This window comes from Microchirus variegatus (assembly GCF_963457635.1).
Source record: "Microchirus variegatus genome assembly, chromosome: 4".
Classification (NCBI taxonomy): domain Eukaryota; kingdom Metazoa; phylum Chordata; class Actinopteri; order Pleuronectiformes; family Soleidae; genus Microchirus; species Microchirus variegatus.
The window spans coordinates 19,919,528-19,943,949 of NC_139805.1; the positions used below are offsets into that span (position 1 = coordinate 19,919,528).

General features: G+C 41.1%; 1 protein-coding gene across 1 annotated transcript in view; it reads left to right on the forward strand.

The window, feature by feature from the left end:
* Nucleotides 1–24,422, forward strand: part of ell (elongation factor RNA polymerase II) — a 37,247-nt gene that overhangs the window by 10,181 nt on the left and 2,644 nt on the right. The window contains exons 2-11 of the mRNA XM_083887902.1: nt 4,535–4,579; nt 12,631–12,752; nt 14,783–14,946; nt 15,942–16,192; nt 16,333–16,457; nt 20,133–20,214; nt 21,864–22,479; nt 22,880–22,946; nt 24,115–24,286; nt 24,374–24,418. Of these exons, the coding sequence (XP_083744028.1) occupies nt 4,535–4,579; nt 12,631–12,752; nt 14,783–14,946; nt 15,942–16,192; nt 16,333–16,457; nt 20,133–20,214; nt 21,864–22,479; nt 22,880–22,946; nt 24,115–24,286; nt 24,374–24,418 (1,689 nt within the window). The remainder of the gene's footprint in view (nt 1–4,534; nt 4,580–12,630; nt 12,753–14,782; nt 14,947–15,941; nt 16,193–16,332; nt 16,458–20,132; nt 20,215–21,863; nt 22,480–22,879; nt 22,947–24,114; nt 24,287–24,373; nt 24,419–24,422) is intronic.

Sequence of the window (24,422 nt, forward strand, 5' to 3'; positions counted from 1 at the left end):
TAAGACTGAAGCACAGTGTCACTGTTGAAAACCTGTTGCGCCTTGAGGCACAAGTTGGACATTCAACATAATAATTATTTGTTATGCATAACCACCCAAACTCCCTTTCCAACAAAGACGTGATGCATAACAAAAGAAGTGTGTGCATGAAACGGCAGCATGTGATCAATGGTAGGATGGTACTCGTCTGAGTGTGCACCACATACACCACCCAGTAGCTTCAATTAAGCCTAAAATTGTCACCTGACACTCTTCTGCCAGGGCTATTTTTAAGGAGCAGAGTATTAATCAACATTTCACACATGGGCCAGTCTCAGCAATGATGCGTGCACGCTGAGTATTGAATGTAGGGACACTACGTACTATTTCACCCTTGCAGGGTGCAGGGCACAAAGTGATCTTTGCACCTCTGAAATACTAGACAGGTGGAACATCTCATCAGTGTGACAGTTATGTAATTTAACACCTGACAATTTGGGTGCCATAGCCATACCCATAGGGATTTGGACATGGCTATTTCTGAATGCATCCAAAGGCAAAGAAATCCTTTGGCAATGCAACATGAGCAACACTGTATGAGAATACAAGTTCACCAAGAAGAAGCTGGTCATTTTTAACAGCTAAACTCCAACAGACAACAAGAAATTCAGGTTGATTTATCCCTGAATAGCTTAGTTGATTAGTTGTGTTGATTTCTTTCGTACCACATTAATTTGTCGTTCATACCGCTGTGATATCAACTGCCGTGGAGCCACACTTGGTTTATTTCTGAAACGCTGTTGCTTGGTCACTGCTCGTTTTCCCAGGCATGTGCAGTGTAACTGACCCTCTGAATGCATCGTGTTCCTTAAGACCCATGTGGTCTCGAACTAAGAAAACACACATGAAACGATTGTAGCTGAGCAGAATTAAATCATGCAATGAAGAATAATAATGATGCAGACTTCAGTACAGAGACACATCTGAGATCTCTTCATTCAGCAGCTGAGATGACAGTACGCTCCTGTCATATCAAACCTGTCCTCTTGGCTGACAGCAGAAATTGACAGGGCAAAAAAATGTATTTAAATAAACCCAAGTGTGGCTCTGCGGTGGGTTTGAAAAGACGGCGTAAATGATGTACTGCAGCAACCACAAATATTGTGTGAGTCCATATTGGTTTAGCTTTACTTCCATTTGCTCAATAGTTGCTTAGTAGTACAGGGCAACCTGCAGGCAAAGGTACGGTTTTATGTAATAGGAAGCACTTGGAAAAGCATTTTCGTCAGGTCCATTTTATCACCGGCTACTTGGCTACAGGTTCATGCTGTGTCAAGTCAATGCCCATTCTCTTTCTGTAAGGCAATGTGTGAGGACATCCATAGCTTTGTCATCGACCCATGGCCAGGACCCGTACTGTGTCCCTAAGGTTTGCTCTGTGGAACATTCTGGGCTCAGGTCCCAGAAAATAGTGACATGTCAGCAGCCCATTCAAATGAACAGGCTGAGGGTAGCACTATGTTGGCAGTGCTGGTATGGGGGAGGGGGAGGGCACAGGGTGGGAGTGCTAAAACCGGTGCTGTGTTCAACACTGCAGGGTTAAACCAGAGTGCGTGGCTCCATGAAAGGTCTGGGGATCCTGGATGGGCTTTGACTGTTCACAGCTTAGGTTAAACCCAAACCATCTTTGGCTGTTAAAAATAATTCATATGGTGGCTTTTAAATCATGACCATCATAAGGTCTTAGCAGAAGTCCTAGGAAGATGAATGTCTGACCTAATTTCTATGTTGGAAAGTACTGAACATATTACTACTCCTGATTGTTTGTAATTCCCAGAATCTTTTGTTTCTGGACTTTTTCAAACATGGTTTGTCCTCAGTCATCTGAGCACAAGTGGACAGCTTTATGCATTTTGAATGGCTCTTCAGATCTGATCTAGACCCTATTTTAGTGGTTGGTCAGTCAGGGATGTTTGTGGTCACTTGCACTATGCAAGTATGAATGCAAAAAGCTTGACCTGGTTGCACTAAAAGACCACCTATTCAGCTAATATCCTCAGACAGCTTACCAAAGGTATTTTTACACTTTGTTGGGCTAATACTTTGATTTATTAACACTGATCTCTGCACTTGTTCTCTCCTAATTGTTGAATTCTCATATTATGTGTGTAGTGCACCAATTCCCTCAATGCCTCATCACTTCTTCCTTCTCTCTCACTTGCAGTGACACACACACACAAACTCACTGACAACACAGACATCTTCAAAGTGTATAGTTCCTTTATAAACAGAAATGCGTCTGTTTGTGGAGTGTTAAAGTGATATCAGATCAAAATTGGTGACAGGAAAGGGCCCATTTTAACGTCCGGTGTAACCAGATAAAGTTGGAGCTTAAGATCAGATGTTGATGCTTGTTTTGAGCCAAGCTGTGCAGGGCATAAATATAACTTATTATCAAAGAAGACTTGGTAATGCCTTTACTTGTCCTAAACCTGGTGAAATAAGTTTAAGAACGCTAAAGGCCTCAAATTTGCTTTTAACAGCATTACTTAAAATGGCTAATGTCATGGTGTTTTTTATGACCCAATGGCCTCAATCACCTCACATGCTGACATACCTTATATGTGTGGGTGTCATTTCATTAGAAATAGGTGGCTGCTAAATATATTTGCTGTGTGGTAATCTGGCCCTAATCTGATCATTTATTTGGACGCAGGATTTTTTTTTTTCTTGAAACTACACAGGGCAATTTTAAACATTATCTTAAATATCTCTGGGGGAAATAATCCAGAAGTCACACATTTAAATCAAGTGAAAGTAGCTGCAGGTCCAGATTTTAATCTTTGCAAGGGATGTTTGTGCTCTCTTAGCACTTTATATAATGTTTAGCTGCCCCTCACACCTATTTTAGGTCCTAAAAACTAATAATCTGTAGGATTTTCTGTGGGGGCACTTATGAAATAACGGAGAGAGTAGAAGGTCTGCATTATCCGCAATACAACACTGGCCATTGTGGTTGGTTATTCTTCAATCAGCTATGACATTGAAACGTTGATTTTTTTTCAGTTATTGTATCACTGTTTCAGGGGAATTTAAATTTCATATTTTCTGCCAGATAACAACCTTATTCATAGAGTTGCTACTGAAGAAATGATGGACGAGCTTTAATGGCTCATGTAATTTCAATGCAAGTACCATTGATCACAGAATGTAGCAGACCATAGATGTTTGCACATTAGAACACCTTTTTTTATGTTTTGATTTTTGCTAGTGGCCAAACTTTTGAGGGAGGGCTTTAAGATTGTTGGTAAAATCACACAGAACAGAAGCTCACCAGTCTTTGGAGGCATGCTGCATATCTTGGGGACCAAGCAAGAATACAAAGCACTTGTGTCTTTAAATAGGATTGTCCTCCTTTGAACTTTTGTCACTCACTTGATCCCATTTGATCTGTTAAATCAGCATCAAGGAGGAAAACTAATGACTTCCCATTTGATATCCATAAATGTTAAGTTCCCACAGTTGGTGAAATGTTAGTCAGTTGATCCATTTGGAGCAGAAGTGAACCACTATTAAGCTGCTCTCCCCTCAACTGGAAACACATTAAACTTTGTTTTTCCTTAGTCACTTCCCCTCTGCACAATTTTTCACTTAGGGGAATGAAACTGCTGCCATGCCATGCATTCATTGTCTGCTGCGTTATCCTCCACATGAGGGTCGCAGGGAGCTGGAGCCGTTTCCAGCTGACACAGGACGAAGGGTGGGGTCACACCCTGGACAGGTCACCAGTCCATCGCAGAGCCAACGTACAGAGACGAACAACCATTCACTCTCACATTAGCACCGATGGGCAAATCAGAGTGTTCAATTAACCTGTGAAAGGATACCGGAGAAAAGCCATACACGCACACAGGGAGAACATGCGAACTCCATGGAGTTTTCATGCAAATGAGAAAACTGAATGTGGCATTATTAAAAATCAAGGCATACACTGATGGCAGCTCTAAATGAATATTATTGGAATGACTGAATGCAACAGAACAAGCAGTACCTTACAAATCCACTCTCCTGCTTTAGGACTTAAAGTAGTTTCATTGAAGGTAGTGGCCCTGGTTTATTTAAAGGCAAGGGCCAATTTTAGTCTCGATATAAAATGTGGTATGTGATATTTTGACCATGCCCGTTTATGTGTGTTTATGTGTGTAAGCCGTGCCTAATGTAAAAATGTATCTAGCCTTTCTCATAGATGTGTACAATTTGTAAGTGGATTTTGTTAAATGACAGAAGTAAATAATAGTTATTCATTGTCCGCTTTATATGGTGTACTGTACACGGTTTTCTTTTTAATGCTCGTTTAATTTCATGAAATTCAAATGCATGACTCAAGCTTGCCTTAAAGCTAATATAATATTTCCAGGAAATTAAGGGTTGATCTTTTTTTTTTTTGTATGTGCAGTTCATGTCCTGAGGGACTTGAACTAAAAAATGTGCCTACATTAGATACTATATGTTGATGTGCTTGAAAAATAATGCTGTTATCATCTGTCTTTTACAGGTGCTGTCATTACAACCGTTGATCAGATTTAATGGAAATCAAGGGGTAAGATGTCTTTCTTTTTCTCATCCTTGCTATCTTCTCCAAATATATGTGTAAATATGAAAATAATTACAGTTTTTTGTTGTTGTTGGTAAACACTGTGAACGGCAAGCTAGCAATGTTTTTGATTGCTAGCTTGTTTGATTAAGAGAGTGCCACGTGATGTGCTGGTGCAACTGTTCTGAATTGACCATATGCATGGCCACTTCCTGGTTTTCAATAATCCAGCCTAGGTATTTCTGGTAAGCTGTCAGCCAAAGATGCAAGGAAGCTCTGCAGTCGGTGTCTGCTGTGAGTTTACTTTGTTCTAATTGCATAACATGCAGTCTGTGAGCTCTATGTGTTGTATGACTCGACGTGTACTTATTTCTGTAGGAAACATGGCTGATGGTCTTTGCTCTTAAAACACTGTAATGTACTGTATGGTTGTGGGATGGAAACACTTGTCAGCTGGTACCATCTGTTTCAGCAGTATGAACGTCTAGTTAAATGCAAAGAGAATAGTTAAAGAAACAAAGGGGGCTCAAGAATGAATGCTGCAGTTGGTTGTTGAGCTTAGGTTAGCCTAACTGTTGCCTCTTGCCTCGCTCTTTAGCGGCATAAGGGAAAAGCAAGTACATTCTGATCAAGATGGACTAAATGAGATGTACAGTACACAATTTTGTGGCTAAAATCTTGACTGGTACTATAAATTGCTTTATTTCGTTGAGCCTCCGTCTGAGATGGGAGCTGGTATGTCCTTGTTTATGACAAAATCCTCACTGCTCCCTTTATGAGCAGTTAAGTCTGCACATTCAAATAAAATAAACATTCTCATGCTCACAAGCATTTTCTATGTAAGCGGATGCTTCCTCCCTGGGCAAAATAGGGGAGGTTTGCAAGTGTGAGCCTGCCCAGTCTGACATGCATATTTGCTCATCTGTACTGGCAAGCTTGAGTTGGGCAAGACGTCCAGTGGTCTGCGTCATGTAGTGTAGCATTGTGCTACTTATCCATCTCTGTCTAAGGTGTTGTCATGCTAAGCTGTTTGTGTAAATGATGGTCCTAAACCACTGTTGCGGAGACACACACACAGACAATCACACACACACACACACACACACACACACACACACACACACACACACACACACACACACACACACACACACACACACACACACACCTTTATCCAGCTAAATTCTTCGGACTCTGAATTGACACCCATTCGCTTGGACAGCATGATCCCTAACCTTAACTATAACCAGTTAATCTTAACAACCACAATTCCCGAAAAAGCACCATGCCTAGATCTCAACTGTAAAATTAGTTAAGGGTGCGTATATGTGTCAGTTTGTTTTTATTCCATTAAGAATACTGATTTAGTGCTTCCCCTTGCAATTTTTAAGTTTTCTAATGAAGACCACCAAGTCTGAGACAAAATTCAAGATATATAGAGAAGGAAAAAATATAACGAGGTCTGTATCACAAATGTGGCTGCAGCCTTGTGACTGGTGCACAATAGCGATTTTTCATTATTCAGTCGGAGCACTACTCGGCTTGACTCAACTCCGTTTGGTATCGAGCACGTCGTTTTCCATTACTATAGTACCTCCTCAGCGTGGGCAGGGTTGGCTACACGAAACTAGTAGTGACGAAGAAAAACTCAAAAACCCCAGTCGATCCGAGTCACACTATTCAATTAAATTTTGTTTGTATAGTGCCGGAACACAACTTACATGATCTCAAGGCACTTTATATAGACAGCATTATTAAGAGCAGAGAAGCCCAAAAATTCACACAATGACCAAGCACTAGACCTGTATAATGGAAAAGTGCCATGAAAGAGAACCCAAGCGCTTTGTAAGATGGTTATAGATTTGGCTGCCTGTGAGGACCGTTGACATAAACTATAGGTTCATTTAATGGCTTGCCTCACACATTTGTATAACATCATTACTGTGATGTTTACATATAAATGAAATGCATAATTCAGATCGTAGAACTGATGTTTCTTATCTCCTGATTTTAGGTTGTCTGTAAAAGTAAAATAATGCATTTTATTGATGCAGTGGAAATCTTTTACTGTTGAGATCAGAATGATGGGCAGAAGTGCAAAAGTGGCTAAATTGCAGAGCAGATGGCCTGGCTGTCGATGACAATGACATTCCATATTCATTTATTTATTCATTCATATTCAGTCATCTGGTACAGCTCTCTACCCGCTCTCTCTCGACTTCTATTCATTCCCTGAAAACTGACTCTAACCTTAACCATAACTACTCCTGTCCTAACCTAATCCTCACCACAGCCTAACCATACAACATGTCTCTACCTTAATATTTAATAATTTACATTGTGGGGACTTACCTTTTGTCCCCATAATGTGACTGGAACACACACACACACGTACACACACAAATGTGTCTTTGGAAAGGAAGGAATTCAAGAGGAAGAGGAAAACAGAAGGAAGTTACAAGGTATTTATCCAGTCAGGTTTAGGTTCAGATTTTAAGTGGCCAATAAAAGCACATACATGGGCTCCATTAACTGTGTGTCATGCTGAAAAACCTGTGCCCACACTGGTATTATTTCTCCTGAAAATGTCCTGCTGGCCATTACCGTGGCTTCAAGCACTCGTATGTGATGTGTGTCAGTGATTGTGGGGAAAACTCCTGCTTCTTTCCTTTATTAATGTTGCACAACTTGCCAGTGGCTACGAGTGAGTAAAGTTGGTCTATGCTTGCTGTTCTGGTACTCTCTCTGACATGCTCCAAAGTTTGTTTCTGACTTGTCCTCTTTGCTTCTGGAAAACTTAGTGGAAGTGGCTGAAAGTCATCCATAGATTTTGCCGTGTATCTGATCTTGCCAGATGTTGGCAGAGCATGGTGAACTGGTAAGATAGGTTTAGTTTGGTATCTCCCTATTTTTTTTTTTACTATTTACCTTTTTTTTAATGATGACAAATGTCAACCTTTCTATCGGATGAATTTTGAACATACGATCAGACTGTAAAAACGAAAGTATTAGCTTGTTGTCCTTACACAGTGTTGGTGGGATTACTCACTTATTTACTCTCATGTAGGACCAAATTGCTTATGCATGTTAAAGGTCAGCTGATTGTTTGTGTAAGGCAAAACCTTTAATCTATTATTTTTTTCTCTTTTTGCATTTACTATTTGCTCCTTTTTGCTTCTCTGGCCTTGGACAGAAGACTAGACGAAGTGCGTGGGGGTTGGTCCTCTTCAGGCAGCCTAACCTGAAAAGAGCCATTATTTGCCTACAGCTGCAAGTAAAACACAGAGGGGTTGGTGGGACAAACCTTCCACCCTTAGAAAAAGCTATACAAAGAAGATTATTACTTGTAGAGATGATGCGTTTCATTGTCGCTCCCTCCCCTTCATGCAGTTTTAAAGAAATCTCTACAAGCCCTTTCATTTCTGCTCTTCTTCTTTCTTTTTTTCCATTGCTCTATTTTGTTAAGGTTTTGTGGTACCAGTTACGTTTACTTTGAGTAACTCTGTCTAAAGCTTTGGGCTGGGCAAAAATTCAATAACAATAATTACCTCCACCATAGAGTTATTTATTTGGCAGTGTTTGTCTATGAGCAAAAAAAACACAAAAAAAGATCAAAACCTAAAGATCAAAACCACAATTAGCTGGTTCTTTACATTTAACATGAGCAAAAAAAAAAAATCAATCTTTAATTATCTGACTTTTTGGCCATATCTCCCCCAACCTTACAAACCTTACTCATTGAATCACTGTGTTTAAAGCTCCCATAGAGTGGTCCGATGGCACATATATGCAAGTTATGGAGGTCTACTTGCATACATTAACTTGTTTTTATGGTCAAAAACCTCCTAGTTGCTGTAACTGAGCCGATAGAAATCTCTCCTCACTGAAGCTCTCGTCAGTCATGCTGTTTCAGACTGAAATCTCACCCCCAAAAGTCATAACTGTGTTTTGATTGGCCAGCCAGCGTAGAGCCTTCCCAACTGTCTTGCGATTGGCCAATACCTGGAAGTGATGTAATTAGCACACCAGCTCTCGGAAATGCAGCTCCCCCTCTGGAAAGGTGGATCCACAGCTACTCATTATCAAAACATTGTTTTAACAATGTTTAAAAACAGCTTCGTCACAACTCCCCGCCGCAGTCCCTTTTACGCCTTAGACCCAGAGTCGCACCCAGAGTCGCTCGTGAAAACACCTCCACAACAGACGTTCTTCTTCTTCTGCGGTTCAATGTACACAACCGGATGTGCCCGGACTAGTGCCCGGACCAGGAGGATCCGCTGTTCAGGAGAACTGCTGTTTACGTAACCGGACCGGGTTCTTTTTCAGATATCTCGCTGAGCCTGAGATTACAATACAAAAACGGCGTTCTCAGCGGTGGCTGAACAGTTTGTTTTTGAAACTTCAGGGCTTCATAAACGAGGTGATGGTGCAGATACACACCAAAAAAACACGTTAATTGGTACTTTCGTTCTATGGGAGCTTTAAGGAGTGTAGTTCTTGCCATATTCGCTAGAAAAACAAAAGTTTTGTCAGCTTTCATCTTCATGAATGACCCATTTTTCTGTAAAACCTATCGTCTTAGATGAAGGACTAAATTATTGTATGCACGGCGCAGCTGTGGTTTCAACACTTTCAAGTTTGAGCTCAGACCATTTGGTGTGGAGGAGCCTCTTTCATCCTCTGTGACGCTGTGAGTCAGCTGAGTCACTCCGCTGTGCCGTGCCTCTCAGTCAGTTCCTCTGCTTCTTAATCATCGCTGGGTTTATGTACTTAACCCATCTCCTTTGTTCCTCGGTACTTTTGCATTCACTCAATGCAAGTGTTTTCATGTTTCAACACCACTGCCTTGTTCTCTCTTCCCATGAATACATACTTTATATGTGATCGTGTTTGTGATGTAGTTCAGACGAGACGGAGCTGCTGGCTTAATTGTTTTTACAGCCTTATGAACAAAAGCCTAACTGCAGAGAGGGATAAATGAGTTCAATACACATCAGGAGTCACTTGTCTTTGTTTCATAGCAGAAATGCCATATTGTTATTGCCAGAACTGGGTTATTCAGTGTAAATACTCACTGCTGGTTGATCTCTTTTGCTTAGGCTTAGCTTGAAACATGAGGTAGGACCACAGGGATGAAGCAGCTGTGAATGTAAAATGCAGTGTACAGTTGGAATGTACAGTGTGTAGATGGAAAGTTGTTCTTATTCATTAAGGTAGGTTGAAGGAGAGGCTGTGTGTGTGGGTATGTTTGAGTATATAGACACTGTGTATAGACGTAATGGACCTTTTTTCAAAGCAGATATTTATTGACATGAAATAGTCGGACTAACACAGGTTTTTAACCAATAACATTAACTAGGGTTCCACTAGTTGGTTCCAATATTATTCCACATGTGTAGATATGCTCTCTGACCGCACACTACAAGAGAGAGGAGGAATCTTTAAGCAGCGAGCAAAGCAGCCACTAGAGGGAGAACTGCCCTCGAAAACCACTGTGCCCTCTCAAAGTTGAGTTCTGCTCGTTTGGGTTTACTTTCAACTTGGGGGAGGGAACCCGGGAGGACTGGCTCTATTGTGATTGGTCTTGGTTTCTGAGAGCGAGCGAGATTTGATTGACAGCCCAACTTTCCACGCGCGTTTAGCCCATGCTACCCTACCTGACAGAAGCCGCCAAGTTGCATCGGTTGAGTTTGATGTGTTGGTCCGGTCGTTCATTGGTCTTCCTGATTGGTTTGCTCTCTTTCGCGGGTTCTCTGAAAGTTGGGTCAGAGATGCAGGAACGCTTACAGATCAACATCCCTGTACATCTGCACTAATAATAATGTACATTTTGTCTTTGTTTTAAATTTAAAACGATCTTTATCCAGACAAGTGTGTAAGGTCCAGTTCAAAGGTTTCATACTAATACAGCGTTGCAGAACGTTTTGCTTTTCATTTCGGCAAATGTTAACTGAATAGAGCTGCCACACTTCCCACATGAGACCTCAGATGCGTCTGAAACAAGTGAGCCACATAACCCATTCTGGAATAATCCCCTATTTTGTCCACATGAGTTTCATTGCAAATTAGGTAGTGGAAATAATCTTTCACCACACTGTCAACATCTGTTTCTGTTGCTTATGTCACGCAGCATGTCCTGTTCTTGTTTCAAAGTAAAAGCACAATTTGAAATGGCAAACCTTGTGTAAATTATAGCAGCAGGTCCACAGCAGTAAGCTCTGTGTGTGAACAACAGATCAGCGATGCACCTTGCATGCTTGTACACACGTTCATTGTGGCCTTGGCCTAACGTGCCTCAAAAAGGCATATCACACCACCATTCACGGGTACTGGACATGTGCGTGCTGGTGTAAACAGGAAGCAGATTATTCATACTCAAGCTGTTTGTTTAGTTTGAGAAAATATTAATGAGAAGACATCCCTTTCTGTGATGCAGAGATTTTTTTTTCTTGAACTGTCAAAGGGCTAGAACTGTTACTGACAGCAGGTCTTCACAGTGTTTTACATTCACCACTTAAATAGAGTTGTGATTGAAAATTTTGGTCCAAAATTTGACCAAAACGTCATACTATACTATGTCGTCCAAAATCGGAAAAATAAAAAAAAAATGTTTAGCCCAAAATGTGACCAAAACGTCATACTATACTGTGCCGTCGACCTCAATGTCATACTACACTATTTCAGCAAAAATCTGACAATTTTTGTGAAAAAAAGATTTTGGTCCAAAATTTGACCAAAACGTCATAATATACTATGTCGTCCAAAATCTGAAAATTCAAAAAAAAAAAATTTGTGACCAAAATGTCATATTATACTACTCCAGAATAGTGTAAACAACAGGTGTAATTGGAGCAACAGTAATGCATTCTAAAAACATTGTGGAGGAGCAGATTTACAAGTTCTAGGTCAGCAGGAAAATCAAAGTACTGAAATAATCTGTTGGTCCCAAATAGGTGTCAAATGAACAGATCCTCCACAAAGGCAAATAGAGTATTTTTTTATAGTCGGTCACCTGCAGCCTGTCCACGTGTTGAGGCCCCTGGTAAACAGAGCTGAGCTGCCTGCACTCTGACCACAGGTCAGTTTGATACCCTACCTCAGTGTCATTTTCCAGTCTTGGCTGTGACGCCACTTGAATTAATATTCACTGGGAGCTTTCTGGGCTTCACCTCTCACATTGCTCACTAAGAAGATTACACATACACCTTTCTGCTCCATTAAAATGTGAAGCGTTTTTCTGCCTCCACTGAACGATCAATAGTTTAAAGTGCATTGTAAAATAGGGAAAGCCAAAATCATCCCTTACCCAGTAGTCACTCCTCAAATTATTTGCTCCATTTAAAAATTGTCACACAGCTTGATATTGATGAGTAGTTTGTGGAGTTTGGCAGACAGTTGACAGTGATTAATTCCACTTTATTTCAAGTCTCTTGGAAGCAGCACCTTGCGTTTGGGAGGGAGGTAATTATGGGGGAGGAAATGCAGACTGCAGAAATACCCAGTTCTTCTGCTTCAGGAATTTGCACATGGTGGTGTAGCACAGTTGCTATCGTAGCATGCAGTATATCAGCTGGAGTTGGAGAAAGCCGTGAATTCTGAATTCAGCATTTTTGATGCCAGAAAGAAAATACCTTTATCCACTGTTTTGCAGACAGATAATATTTATGAGTAAAGTAAGATGTCTGTGTGTGTGTGTGTGTGTGTGTGTGTGTGTGTGTGTGTGTGTGTGTGTGTGTGTGTGTGTGTGTGTGTGTGTGTGTGTGTGTGTGTGTGTGTGTGTGTGTGTGTGTGTGTGTGTGTGTGTGTGTGTGTGTGTGTGTGTGTGTGTGTGTGTGTGTGTGTGTGTGTGTGTGTGTGTGTGTGTGTGTGTGTGTGTGTGTGTGTGTGTGTGTGTGTGTGTGTGTGTGTGTGTGTGTGTGTGTGTGTGTGTGTGTGTGTGTGTGTGTGTGTGTGTGTGTGTGTGTGTGTGTGTGTGTGTGTGTATAATATTCTTATTAAAAAGAAAGGAGAAATGATATTCATGAATGCCTTTGTTGTTTTGTGTTTGTCTTCAACAGAAAATTTCAATACCACGTTCAGAAAATTCCAGTGAACTGCAAACGTTTACTTTCTACCTGTCAAATGTGGGCAGAGATAACCCCCAGGGCAGCTTTGACTGCATCCAGCAGTACATCACCAGGTGAAAGCAAACACTGATTCTCACTCACTTTCACTCTAATGCTGGCTCTGTGTAACCAAATCTTTTTCAGAAACAAAAAATGAACACAGAGGTGGCAACATAGGTGCCCTTGCATTACATATAGTGAAATATGTACCTGTAACCTATTTATTTTTCAATAAATCAAGTGTGAAAAGGTCAAATTGACATTGATATGTGGACTTGTGTACCAACACCTGAAAATGCTTTTTAGTTACCAGTTGTCAAATTTACATGCATCAAATGTATGTCAAATTCATTTTAACAAAAAAAAACAATATATACTGTCCCATTTATTTGTTAATAGCACCTGACCTCATCAGGGTATTGTGATATCAAATGAAAACACATTTTCAATTTAAGGGGATACAGAAGACGCTCAGTACCCAGTCAATACCACTTAAGTATTAAAGTTCAATACCCAGTCTGAAGTTAGGTCAAAAGTTCAATATCCAGCCTTAATAATGAGTCGGTTTAGAGTGAGTGCAGCTCTGTTGGCTACTCTGTTAGCAGTTGCACACATTATGTACTGCCTGGCTCAAAAAAACCTAAACTAATATTTTGCTTAGTGCCTCCCCTAGAAGTCATGTTCTGAGGTTTCTTCTGTTTGTCAGCTCTAGGTTCAGCAAAAGTTAAGTGCCCATGAAATGAGAGTCATCAGATTCAAATTGTGTAAGAATGGTTCATGGAGCATTAAACATCATTTTTACTTATGGATTGGCCACCACAGTCCACACCTTAACCCTGGGAGAATCTTTTGTGAGGTGCTTGAGAAAACTTCACACCCTCGACAAACTCTCCCATCATAACTACAAGATCTTGACAAAAAAAATGATGCATCTGTGGAATGAGATAAATGTTGTGACATTTGCTTCAGCTTATCAAAGTGCCATAATCAGAGTGTGTGACTTTTTGACTGGGGCAGTTTACGTCCCTTCTGTGGAATGGTTGCTATATCATGAATACTAACAAATGTCTACAGAGCAAAGCCCAAACAAAGAGAAAAACTCTGAAAGAGAGTCAGACGAGCGATAAAATGTCAATATTAGCCATGCATTTGATTTCAGAGATGGAGGTATTGCCACAGGCCACATATGAAGCATGCTTATCTGATGGGAGCGGCTCAGGACAGAAAACCTCTATCCCACAACATTAGTTTACAACAATGTTTGGACAATAAACTCACAAATTAACTGCCTACCCCAGCTTTAATCAACATCTTTTTCCCAGTATTGTTTCTAAACTGTTATCATTAAATTAAATGAGTTAGTCCACCGTTTTATTTTCGGTTTTCAACTGAAGTTTGTCAAGCACTGCTTGTGTACTAATCGTTCCCTTCCACAAATCAAGCCCATTAACTTAATTCTTCACATTTCCTGGAGCCTAACATGAGCAAACTGCTCTCTCAAACGACACAGCTTCTCTCTGACTGTCATCTTTCTGTCCCGGTCGCTCTGAAAATATTTTTAACAAGTGGGTCAGGTGGAGTTCATCCGCATCTGTGACTGGATCCTAATCAGCCTTGAGTACCAAAGTGAAACCCAAATGACAGAGCTCAGCTTCCAGTTACTGTTACTGCACCGGCACCAGCTCATTTTCTGCCAAATCCTCATCAAAGTGGTGGAGAATCAAAGCGAGCCGGAAAGAATGGGAATTGATGTGGCAGTAAGTCGTACTGTGGGGACCCACAGTTGTACAGAAATTGAAGAACTAATAGTTGTGCCCCTAGGCTGTTTAAATAAAGTCACCTAGGCATAAATGCTCATTGGAGGGATGAGTTTTTGCAAATAGGAAGATATTTAAGGCTGAAGCTGGGAATTAAATATACCAATAGTGGTGGGTCTGTCTTCATTATCTTAAAATAGTATCCTCTAACATATGCTGTAACATGGTACTGGCTTGTTACCTGTCTGCTTCAAATAACTCACAATCTAATCATGCAGCACCTTCAGAGTTTCTCATCACTCAATCCCTATTTCCCTCTCTCACCGTCACCTCTTTGTGTTTGGCAGTGAAGGGAGCATTCAGTTGGATTGTTTGGGTGGGATCCAGGACAAGATTACAGTATGTGCCACAGACGACTCGTACCAGAAGGCCAGGGAAAGCATGGCCCAGGTTGAGGAGGAGACACGCAGTAGGAGTGCCATTGTCATCAAGCCAGGGGGAAGATATGTAGGTGAGGAGACGCGATACTGGCACGTAAAGACGACGTGTCAGTCACAGACTGCTGGCAGGTTGTTTCGGTCTGTGGGCTGAGGTCAAGCACTCTGCCTGCATGCCTCATCTGTTACCGGGACGTTATTGAAAACATGTGATGCACCACGTACGCTTAGATCCTCTTTTTTTCCTCAGGCAAAACACATCAACTTCCTGACTTTTTTTTTGTTTTTTGTCCCTGAGCTGCATTAAAAATCATGTTTGAGTTGCAACAGAAAACCACAGCAGCCCTGCCTTACTGTATGCTCAGAATGAAATCCACTCTAAGCCCATTCCCTGTACAGCAATGAGGCAAAAGAAAAGAAAAGTAAGTTCATACTGAACAGTGAAGAATTTTGATGCTTGTTATAGCAGTCAGGGAAAAGTTGACTCATTACTCATAAACACAACTCTGAAAAAGTTTCTTTATGAAAGCAGCTAAAAATAACTGGATTTGTTTCACTGGTAGATAGTTAGATAATTATCCTTTAAACTTGTCAGTTAACTCTAGAGTAACTAGTTTTCCACTTCAGACGTATTTATGAAATCTGTGCCGATTTCTCATTGTTTTCTTCACTTTGATTCTTACACCACAAAGTAATATCTTATACGTGTAACACTTTAGATTAGTTAGACTAGGTGCTTACTAACAAATGACGCATACTAGCCCTTTATTAGAAATTATTAAGCATGTATTAACACCTTATTCTACATATATTACGATACAAATTATGATTTTTCCTACATACGGTGTTAAAAGGGCTTAATATTTACTAATGAAGTGCTGCTATGCCACTTGTATGCATGTTAGTAAACACCTAGTTAATGGTGAATATGTGTTCCCTAATCTAAAGTGTTACCCATATATATGATATGATGGGTTAGGGTAAGGGTAACAGAAGAGCAATTTTTCATTCTACCAATGATGATATAACTAATATTACTCTCTAACTGCACTTCTGTTATTTCTCTCAGGCAAAAAGGTTCAAATACGAAAACCAGCACCGGGCCTCTCGGACATCGCCCCATCGCGGAGAACGTCTCGGCCCGTTATCATCTCGAGCAATTCCCTGAAGAAAGGTGCGGCTCAGAACCGGCCGCTGCGAGAGCGCCTCATACACTTGCTGGCCCTCAAGCCATACAAGAAGCCCGAGCTGATCCTAAGGTTGCAGAAAGACGGCCTCACACCATTAGACAAAGACTCCCTGGACAGCCACCTGCAACAGGTCTGACACACAAACACACAACATGAACTTATTCCTTTATCAAACGACTGCAGAAGAGAGAGTGAAGTTCCTGTTTACACCTCATTATTCCCATCCGCAGAGGTCAGTCCACTCAATTGTGGCTCTTTTGCATTTCCTAGGTGGCAAACTTGAGTGGGAGAGACAGCACCTTCACATTGAAGGATTTTTTATATAAGGAAATTCAGAAGGACTGGCCTGGCTACACAGAAGGAGACCAGCAGCTTCTCAAGAGAATCTTGTTTAGGTAAGTTAGATAATAGGGCTACAACTCCCGATTATTTTCTTTATTCTTTAGTTATCGGGTTCACAAATGTTGAAAAATGGTCATCAAATGTCACAATGATGTCCTCAAACGTCTTGCTTTGTCCACAAACCCAAACTATTCAGTGTTAATGATTGCTTTGTTATATGGAGAAAAGATATGCCCTTAAACCAATTAATCTATTATCAAAGTTGTTGGCAATTGATTTAGTATCTGATGATGAATAATCGATTAATGGATACATTTGCATTATATTTTTATTATTGGCGTAAAGTGCAGTTGTTTTTGCTGTTATCATTCTACAACAACAGCAGCAGCAGCAGCAGCTACACATTCATACTGTGCTGCTGTGTTTGCTGCTTTTGTGAATCCCCCATACATGCCATTCATATACTGTCAGCACCACAGTCGGGCATAATTAGGCAGTTGGATGTCTTGCTCAGGGACTCTTGGACCTGTGGCCGAGAGGAACTTGGAATTAAAATGCAGACTTTACCTCCTGAACCACATACCAGAGAAACTATAGCAGATACTGTAAAAGTGATTTTCTAAAAGATTTTGTTTCTTATGTCTTTGTTGAATCTGCTCCTTTCCTTATATTTGCTTCAAATAGGTCCACTGTTCTGAAGGTTTTGATTCAGGCCACTGTGGCGTAACTTTGTGACAATGCAAACTGTTGTTTTGTTGTTTGTGTTGATTGTGTGGTGAGCTGAGGCCACAGAGTGATGACGCCGGTATGTCAGGAATGTCAGGAAAGGAACATGTAAGATGTTTGCCTTTTAAATATCTCGGTATGTAAACATTTCAGATTATGGTAGATGAGATGCGGTTGAATTTCTCTTGAATATAAATCTGTGGAGGTTACATTATCCCCATTGTGTCCCCATAATCTATTTCTGTGAGTTGCACTTGTTGTTGGTCAAAGTGTTGTGTTTGTTGACAGCATGAACTGCTGGCTTTCTTCCCAGTGGAAAAATCATGCCTCTCAGGATCTGGGACACTAAGGAAAATCAGGCTTCCAGATGTCTAAATATAGACCAGGCAGCATTTCTCTGTGTTGACATTTTGTTTACATAGTGGAGTCAAAAATGGCACCTTGACATGGATGGCTCAGATGTTGATGCTGAGATTTTGATAATAGCTTGTATATTTATTCATTAATTCGACAGTATATTGAAATATTGATGTTGAGATGTTGCCACATTAAAGCTGTGGGATAGCTACAACAATAGTTGTTTAATAATGCTAATGTGGCTCCTCGTCCTTAGTCCATCCCACCAGATGAGCACAGACTCATGACTACAAAAAGATGGATGATCTGAGGGAATCTCTCCCACCATCAATACTGATGTTTATTACATTGGTTATCAGACTCCTTTCTTTTCTTTTTTTAAAATTCTGGCTGCTGTGAAACACAGGCAGATGTTACCAATACTAAAATAGTGACCTTTCCTTTGAATGGATGTGATTAGTAGAACAGCCAATATGAGATGACCTCTCTATCTCTCTTAACTGCTCTGTGATTGGCCAAAGTCATCTATTACAGGCCAGATTTTGTTATGGCTGGAAACAGAGATTAGAGGAGGTAAAAATAAAAATAAAGGTCAAGTTCTCTCAAGATCTCATGATTTATATTATGCTGAAAGGTAATTGAGGAAATAATGCTCCGTATGAGCACAAATATGTTTGCTGCCCGAGCTTTAATGTTGCTATAATGCTGCCGTTAGAGCTGCAAATAATCGATTAATGGAGTAATTGTTTGGCCCATAAAATGTCAGAAAAATGTTGATCAGTGTTTAGTCAAACCTGGAAATTATGACGTTTTGTCCACTTTTATGATTTCTTTGTTATATGGAGCAAAGAAACAAAGAAAATATTCACCTTTAATAAGTTGAAATAATCAGAAATGTTGTTTTAAATAATGAGAAAAGCTTCAAACCGATTAATCAGTTTTCAAAATAGTTGACGACTCATTTAGTAATCGATTAATCAAGTAATTGTTTCAGCTCGAGCTGCAGTATACAGTTGTATTTCATCATGAGGTCCTGGTCACGCAGTGTGTTCTGTATTTAGTTGTTACGTGTGTGTTGTGTGTGCTTGTGTGTGTGTGTATGTAATGTATCGTGTTTGCAAAGGCATGCGTGTCCAGAAGCCACTCGTGTGCCTGTGTTTTTACTGTACTTTGAGCTCTGTTTGTGAGTTTATCAGCTGACTAACAATCACAGCCTCCCACCTCATTCCCCCTCCCTCCCTCCCTCCCTCGCCGGCTCCCCTAGAGTTTTGAGAGAACACAGTCCTCAGTCGTGCAGTAGCACAGCAACACGATCGAAAACTCGCCCATGATGCAACATGCGTTCCAGCACATGCTGATCTGTGTGTGAAGAAGGCAACAGTCCAGGGTTTACCCATGTCGGTTTGGCCCAGCGTCTCACTTTGAGGCTTCCACCTGTCTATGTGACTGGCCCCACAGCACACACACACACACACACACACACACACACACACACACACACACACACACACACACACACACACACACACACACACACACACACAACACACTGATTGAACTCGGGTGGGGCATTGACGAGACATGGTGTATTCAACTGCCCCCTACTGATAATGATACCGCAGCATCCCTGCGTGTGCGTTAACATTTTAAAATGAAATGTCATCCTTGTTCTTTGGCTTTATCGGTTTACATCAGTGAATGAACCCCGAGCTAGAAGCAGATAGTGATGCTTTTTTCACGAGTGAATCTCAGTGACTGTTGTGTGTTTGAGTGGTTGTTGTGCTGAGTTAACTTTGTCCTGGCTATGCTGGTTAAATGCTGGTTCATTCGATTGGCAAAGGTCTTAGTTTTGACACTGGCACAGCACATAATAGTTCGACGCACGCCTCTAAAATAGTTAAAATACAGGTGTGAGTACAACTGTTATCTTGTGGAGATGAGGGATAGAGTGACAAGAAAAAAAGATATCAAGATCCCATTTAAAGAACATTGAGCCAGTTGTGTGGGGTATTGTCTTCAAAACCTCCCAAACATCATCTTACTCCGTAAGCTGCAAGAGCTGCTCTGCCATAGTCCTGCTCACTTTGTCTCTTTCACTGGTGTCCGTGTTGTTCCACTTTCTCATGTGTCCTGCACTCTCTGCCAAGATTGTTCAAATATAAAAGAAATGTGCAACAAATTGGTGTTCAAATTCTGCTTTAAAAAATTTTCAAAGCAGAATAATTTGTTTAAATCTTTTTACCGTTAAACTGGTTGAAAATGTGTCCAGGTTTCAAAATGATTTAATTGTCCCATCCATGCATGTATGTGTGGTGAAGTGTTTTGATAAAACGCTGCTCTGTCAAGTAGCTCCTCCTTCACTCAGTTGTCATAGAGACCATCTCGGTCTCACAAAGAGCCTGTGTGTTCAATGCTGTAGAATTAGCTCAATGAAAATAAGAGTTTGAATCTTTTAAATCTTTTGTTTGAGTGTCATTGTAGTATAAATCACTGAATATAAAATTAAGATGTGTGGAAATAGTAATAAATGGTGTGCTAATGAAATGCTGTGATACTTGGGTAATTATAAATAAAATACAATCCCTCCGACCAGACATACAAATATCATATTGTGCAGAAATAATATCAAACGTTTTTCCTCACAGGAAGCAATGCCAGACCCAGAACAGCACTGCGCCTCCACCAGAGAGCCCCCCCAAAGAGCCGGCCAGCAGCTCACCCTCTCAGGTGAGCTCCCTGTTCCCAGTTAACACATCGAGCACCAGTGTTTTACTACATTCATAGAGTTGGATCACTTTTGTTTCATCATGATTTTTCCCCTTTTGAGACGCTCATGCTGTCTCATGGTCCTTCACACATAATAATAGAAGAAGCTGGGACACATTTTTGGACCAATGACACTGTTTTTATGTTTTATCAGTGAAAAGAATTGGATATTTTTAAGTTAACGGATGGAAGGAAGACTGAACATGCTAACAAGTAGCCCGTAAAACACCTAATACTAACATACTGAGTGTATTTGTGTACATGGCCTGCTGAATGGGTTGTCGCTGTTCTCTGGGTAATTTCCTGGTATTTCCCATGGAGGGTTTTTACTAAATTCTCCCAAAGTGATTTGTTTATCCTCGGTCTCCTTTGAATTTCAGTTTCACTACGTTTCAGTTTCAGACTAGTGGTAATTACAAATGCATGTGTACATGGATTGCAACTCTACTCTATTTTCCTAAACAGAAGTTCAAACTTCCTCCTTCTCTATTCACTTGATGTTAGTTTAATTTCTTTTTTTTTTCTTGATTCCTCATCCTGTCGCTCTCTTTTTAGGTTTGTCCAGATTCTTGTGTTTATGTTTACACTTCCATTAGGTAGAGGGAGCTGCTATGTTATATTAATAGCTCCTTCCTCTCAGGTTGTTCTCCCGCAGACACCTACTGAAAGCCCCTTTCCTCTCTGTTCACTCCCTCGGTAAACAGTGCAGAAACACATGAGCAAACACTACCTGAAGCTCTTTTTCTTTAGTGTCAGTGGCGATACAAAATCAGCAGATGAAGCACACATAGGTGAGGGAAGAATTGAGTAGTCCTGCAGAATGTATCAACATTAAGGTGGATAAAAAATAACTTCTGCCCCTGCTATCATTTAATCTTGTTACTTTCCACGCACACTTGTGTTTTCATTACTCCTGTCACCTGCAGGCAGACTTGTGATCTAACGTGGATATTGGCCCAAAATGAAGACAGATATTCCAATAACTGCTTCCCAGGCTCAAATGCTGCTCCTCCCTGGTTCTTCTGTCAGGGCACACACAGTGACTGGGTCAGCCACTCCCAAAGACATAAGTGCTGGCTCGGTCAAACAGGGCCAGTCTGTAATGTTATCCCTGGTGTTGTTCAGTAGTCACATTTATCACAAAGAGAGAGATAATACTCTTCCTCTCATTCTGTTTCTGTGTACTGGTTTCTCCTTCTGTAAGAATGTGTGATGCAAACCTTGCACCTCTTTCTCACCAGAATTAGCAGGTGTATATGGTGGTTTTCTCAAATGTGGGTGAAGCCACTGTAAAAACAGATTGACTCTTTATTAATTATGTGTAAAGTAGTTTTCCTCTCTGTTTTTCTTCCACTATTCACTGCCAACAGAGCCAATCAAAACCTGTCTATTATGTAATAATTTAATTTGGGAGTGAACCCCAATTATATCCCTTCCCACTGCAGAAAAATGTGTTTTAGAGCATGTCTCCATCCACAGACCTCCCTTGTCCTCCACACCTGAGACTATTTTTTTCTGACCACAGAACCACTTGTTCTGAGGGGAGTTGAACTTGTACTGAACTAGGTTGTTGGATCTGTTACTAAAATTGCTCTCTTTTTTTCTGCCAGAAACGACCTGCTGCTGACTTCATTGACCCTCTTGCCAACAAAAAGCCCAGAATATCACACCTCGCCAGCAAGGCTGCAACAGCCCCAGTTAATGGCAAGTTCAGCTCCTCCGACGCCAAAGGAGAGGCAGGAGGAACACACGCAGAGGTGGTTTCCATGTCAGACAGCAGTGTGACTTCCAGCTCCCAGCAGCTATCTGTGCTGGACATCCCTCGTCCTTTTGAAGCACTGTCAGATGTCAGCAATGACTCCAGCCACAATGGGAGAGACTGTGATTCTCAGGAAACGGCAGTATCTGACAGGCTCAGCCAACCTCCTTCACTCTTTTCTGCGTCAGCGGCGCTCACTGCTCCCAGCATCAGCACATCATCTCCTGGACACTCGCTCCTGGATGGTCCCCGGGATAAGGGTCTTTCGTCCTCAAACAGCAAATCCAAGAAGAAGTCGAAAAAGCATAAAGAGAAGGAAAAGAGCAAAGGCAAGGAGAGGGTAAGAGAAAAGGAGCAAGACAAGGGGAAGGAGAAGAGTCATACGGAATGTCTGCCTGAGCCTAATAAAGCCTGTGAGATAAGCCCTGGAAACCTCAAAAGCAACAGTATTCCACAGAAAAGCACAGGTGAGAGCAACACACACACGCAGAGATCTAGACTTACTAAAAAAATGTCTATATCTACAATACATCATACATGAAAGATTTCTAAATAAACATTGACATGCAGATTGAAACGACAGTAGCTAGGCGTCACTGTGTGTCGGTGATCCACCATGTGACCAGTATGTGACTCACTGATTTAAAGGCCGCTGCTGTTCACTTACCTCGCATAGACACCTGTGACTCCACATAGCAGTGTTACACATTTAAGAGATGATTGTTATTATTGTTAAGTAGATCTAATGATGGAATGATTGTTTGCGGTGCTGCATTTCCAGTCACATTACAGCCGCTTTCACACCGAGACGGCAAAGATGACATTCAGGTTCAAGCCATTCTCTGTGTGTGTGTGACCTTGTTTCAGATCTGAATGGAATGTGCAACAATATCAGTATCTCTTCATCATCACCTGAGGTGGCAGACTACTCATTGTGAGTATTTAAAAATGGTTTTAAGTCTCAGTCGACGAACAAATGCTGCTTTCATAGATTCGCTTAAATTATGGAAAGGTTTTGTGCTGTTTTGAACACATTCAACACAGACAATGGCTCCACAAAATGTCTGGACTCATTTTTCCAGAGGTTTTTCTAGAGTACAGCGGCTTAAAACAGTTTGAAATATCCTCAAATGTATCGTTAAATCAAAAAGGTTAATGGCACTTTTCCGCTCTAACATGACTCGGCTCGGCCCAACTCTACTCGGTTTGGTATCTGGCACGTCGTTTTCCATTACTGTAATACCTCAGTCAGAGATTAGTTCAGTACTTCCAAATTTAAACTCTATAATTTTTTAATATGCGAGCCGTAAATGTACCCTAATGACGATACGCTTACTGGTTTTTAAACGATGCGTTCACGGTCGCAGGTTTTTACACCGTGCTATAACATACCACGCGAACACGACGAGGGAGAAAAAACACAAATGCTTGATCAAGGGCCCGACCCGGCCTGGCCAGAGGATAGTGGCGGGAAATATTGGCTCGTGGGTCGGGTCGGGTCGGGTCAAGTCATGCCCGTGTCGGGCAAAGAATCTAAAATCACGTTTTTAGTATCAGCTCAGCTCACTTGGAACCTTGCCAGAGGAGGGACTAAAAAAAGCACCAGGTGCTAACGCTAATGGAAAAGCCCAAAAAAAACGAGTAAAGTGGAGTCGTGCCATAAGACTGCAGAACACAGGACTCCTCACCCCTCCCTTTCCCTAAGTGTGTCAGTGAACTACGGTGACCTTTGTATACCACAAAGAGGTGGCTTTCTTCTTTGTTTGAGTAGTAAGCTAAGACACAAGCTCTGGCTACTGTTGGAACAAGGTGTTGCAAGATGGCAGCCTCCATAAAGCAAGGCCTTGCTGAAACTACTCGTAAAAGCTTTTTGTCAAAGGCTACAAAAAATAAAAGATTTTTAATTTAAAGCAATTAAACACTTAAACAAACATACTCGTGGGTTAGTATGTTTCGTTTCAGCCGGTAAACCCTCCTTAATGTTCCACACTGGACCTAGGGACTAGTGTAGGCTCAACACTGAACACGATGGATATCTTTGTGCTTTATCCTTAAAAATTGGGATAATTCATCTTAAATATTCTCTTATTTCCCCCTCCTAGGAATTACACAGTAATTGGCTCTCCAGAGCAGCGCCAGAGGTATAAAAACGATTTCAACTCCGAGTACAGCGAGTACCGGGGTCTGCATGCTCGGATAGAGGGCATCACTCGGCAGTTCACCGTGCTGGACAATGAGCTCAAGCAACTACAACATGGCACAGACAAGTATAAGGTAGGTTTTGTTGTACGACACTTGCGCTTTGTCAGAAAATGCCTCATTTCTTCACACCAGTTGATCTTTGTGTGCCTCTCTGTGCAGACAATCCACAATCAGATTCTCCAAGAGTATCATAAAATAAAGAAGGTAA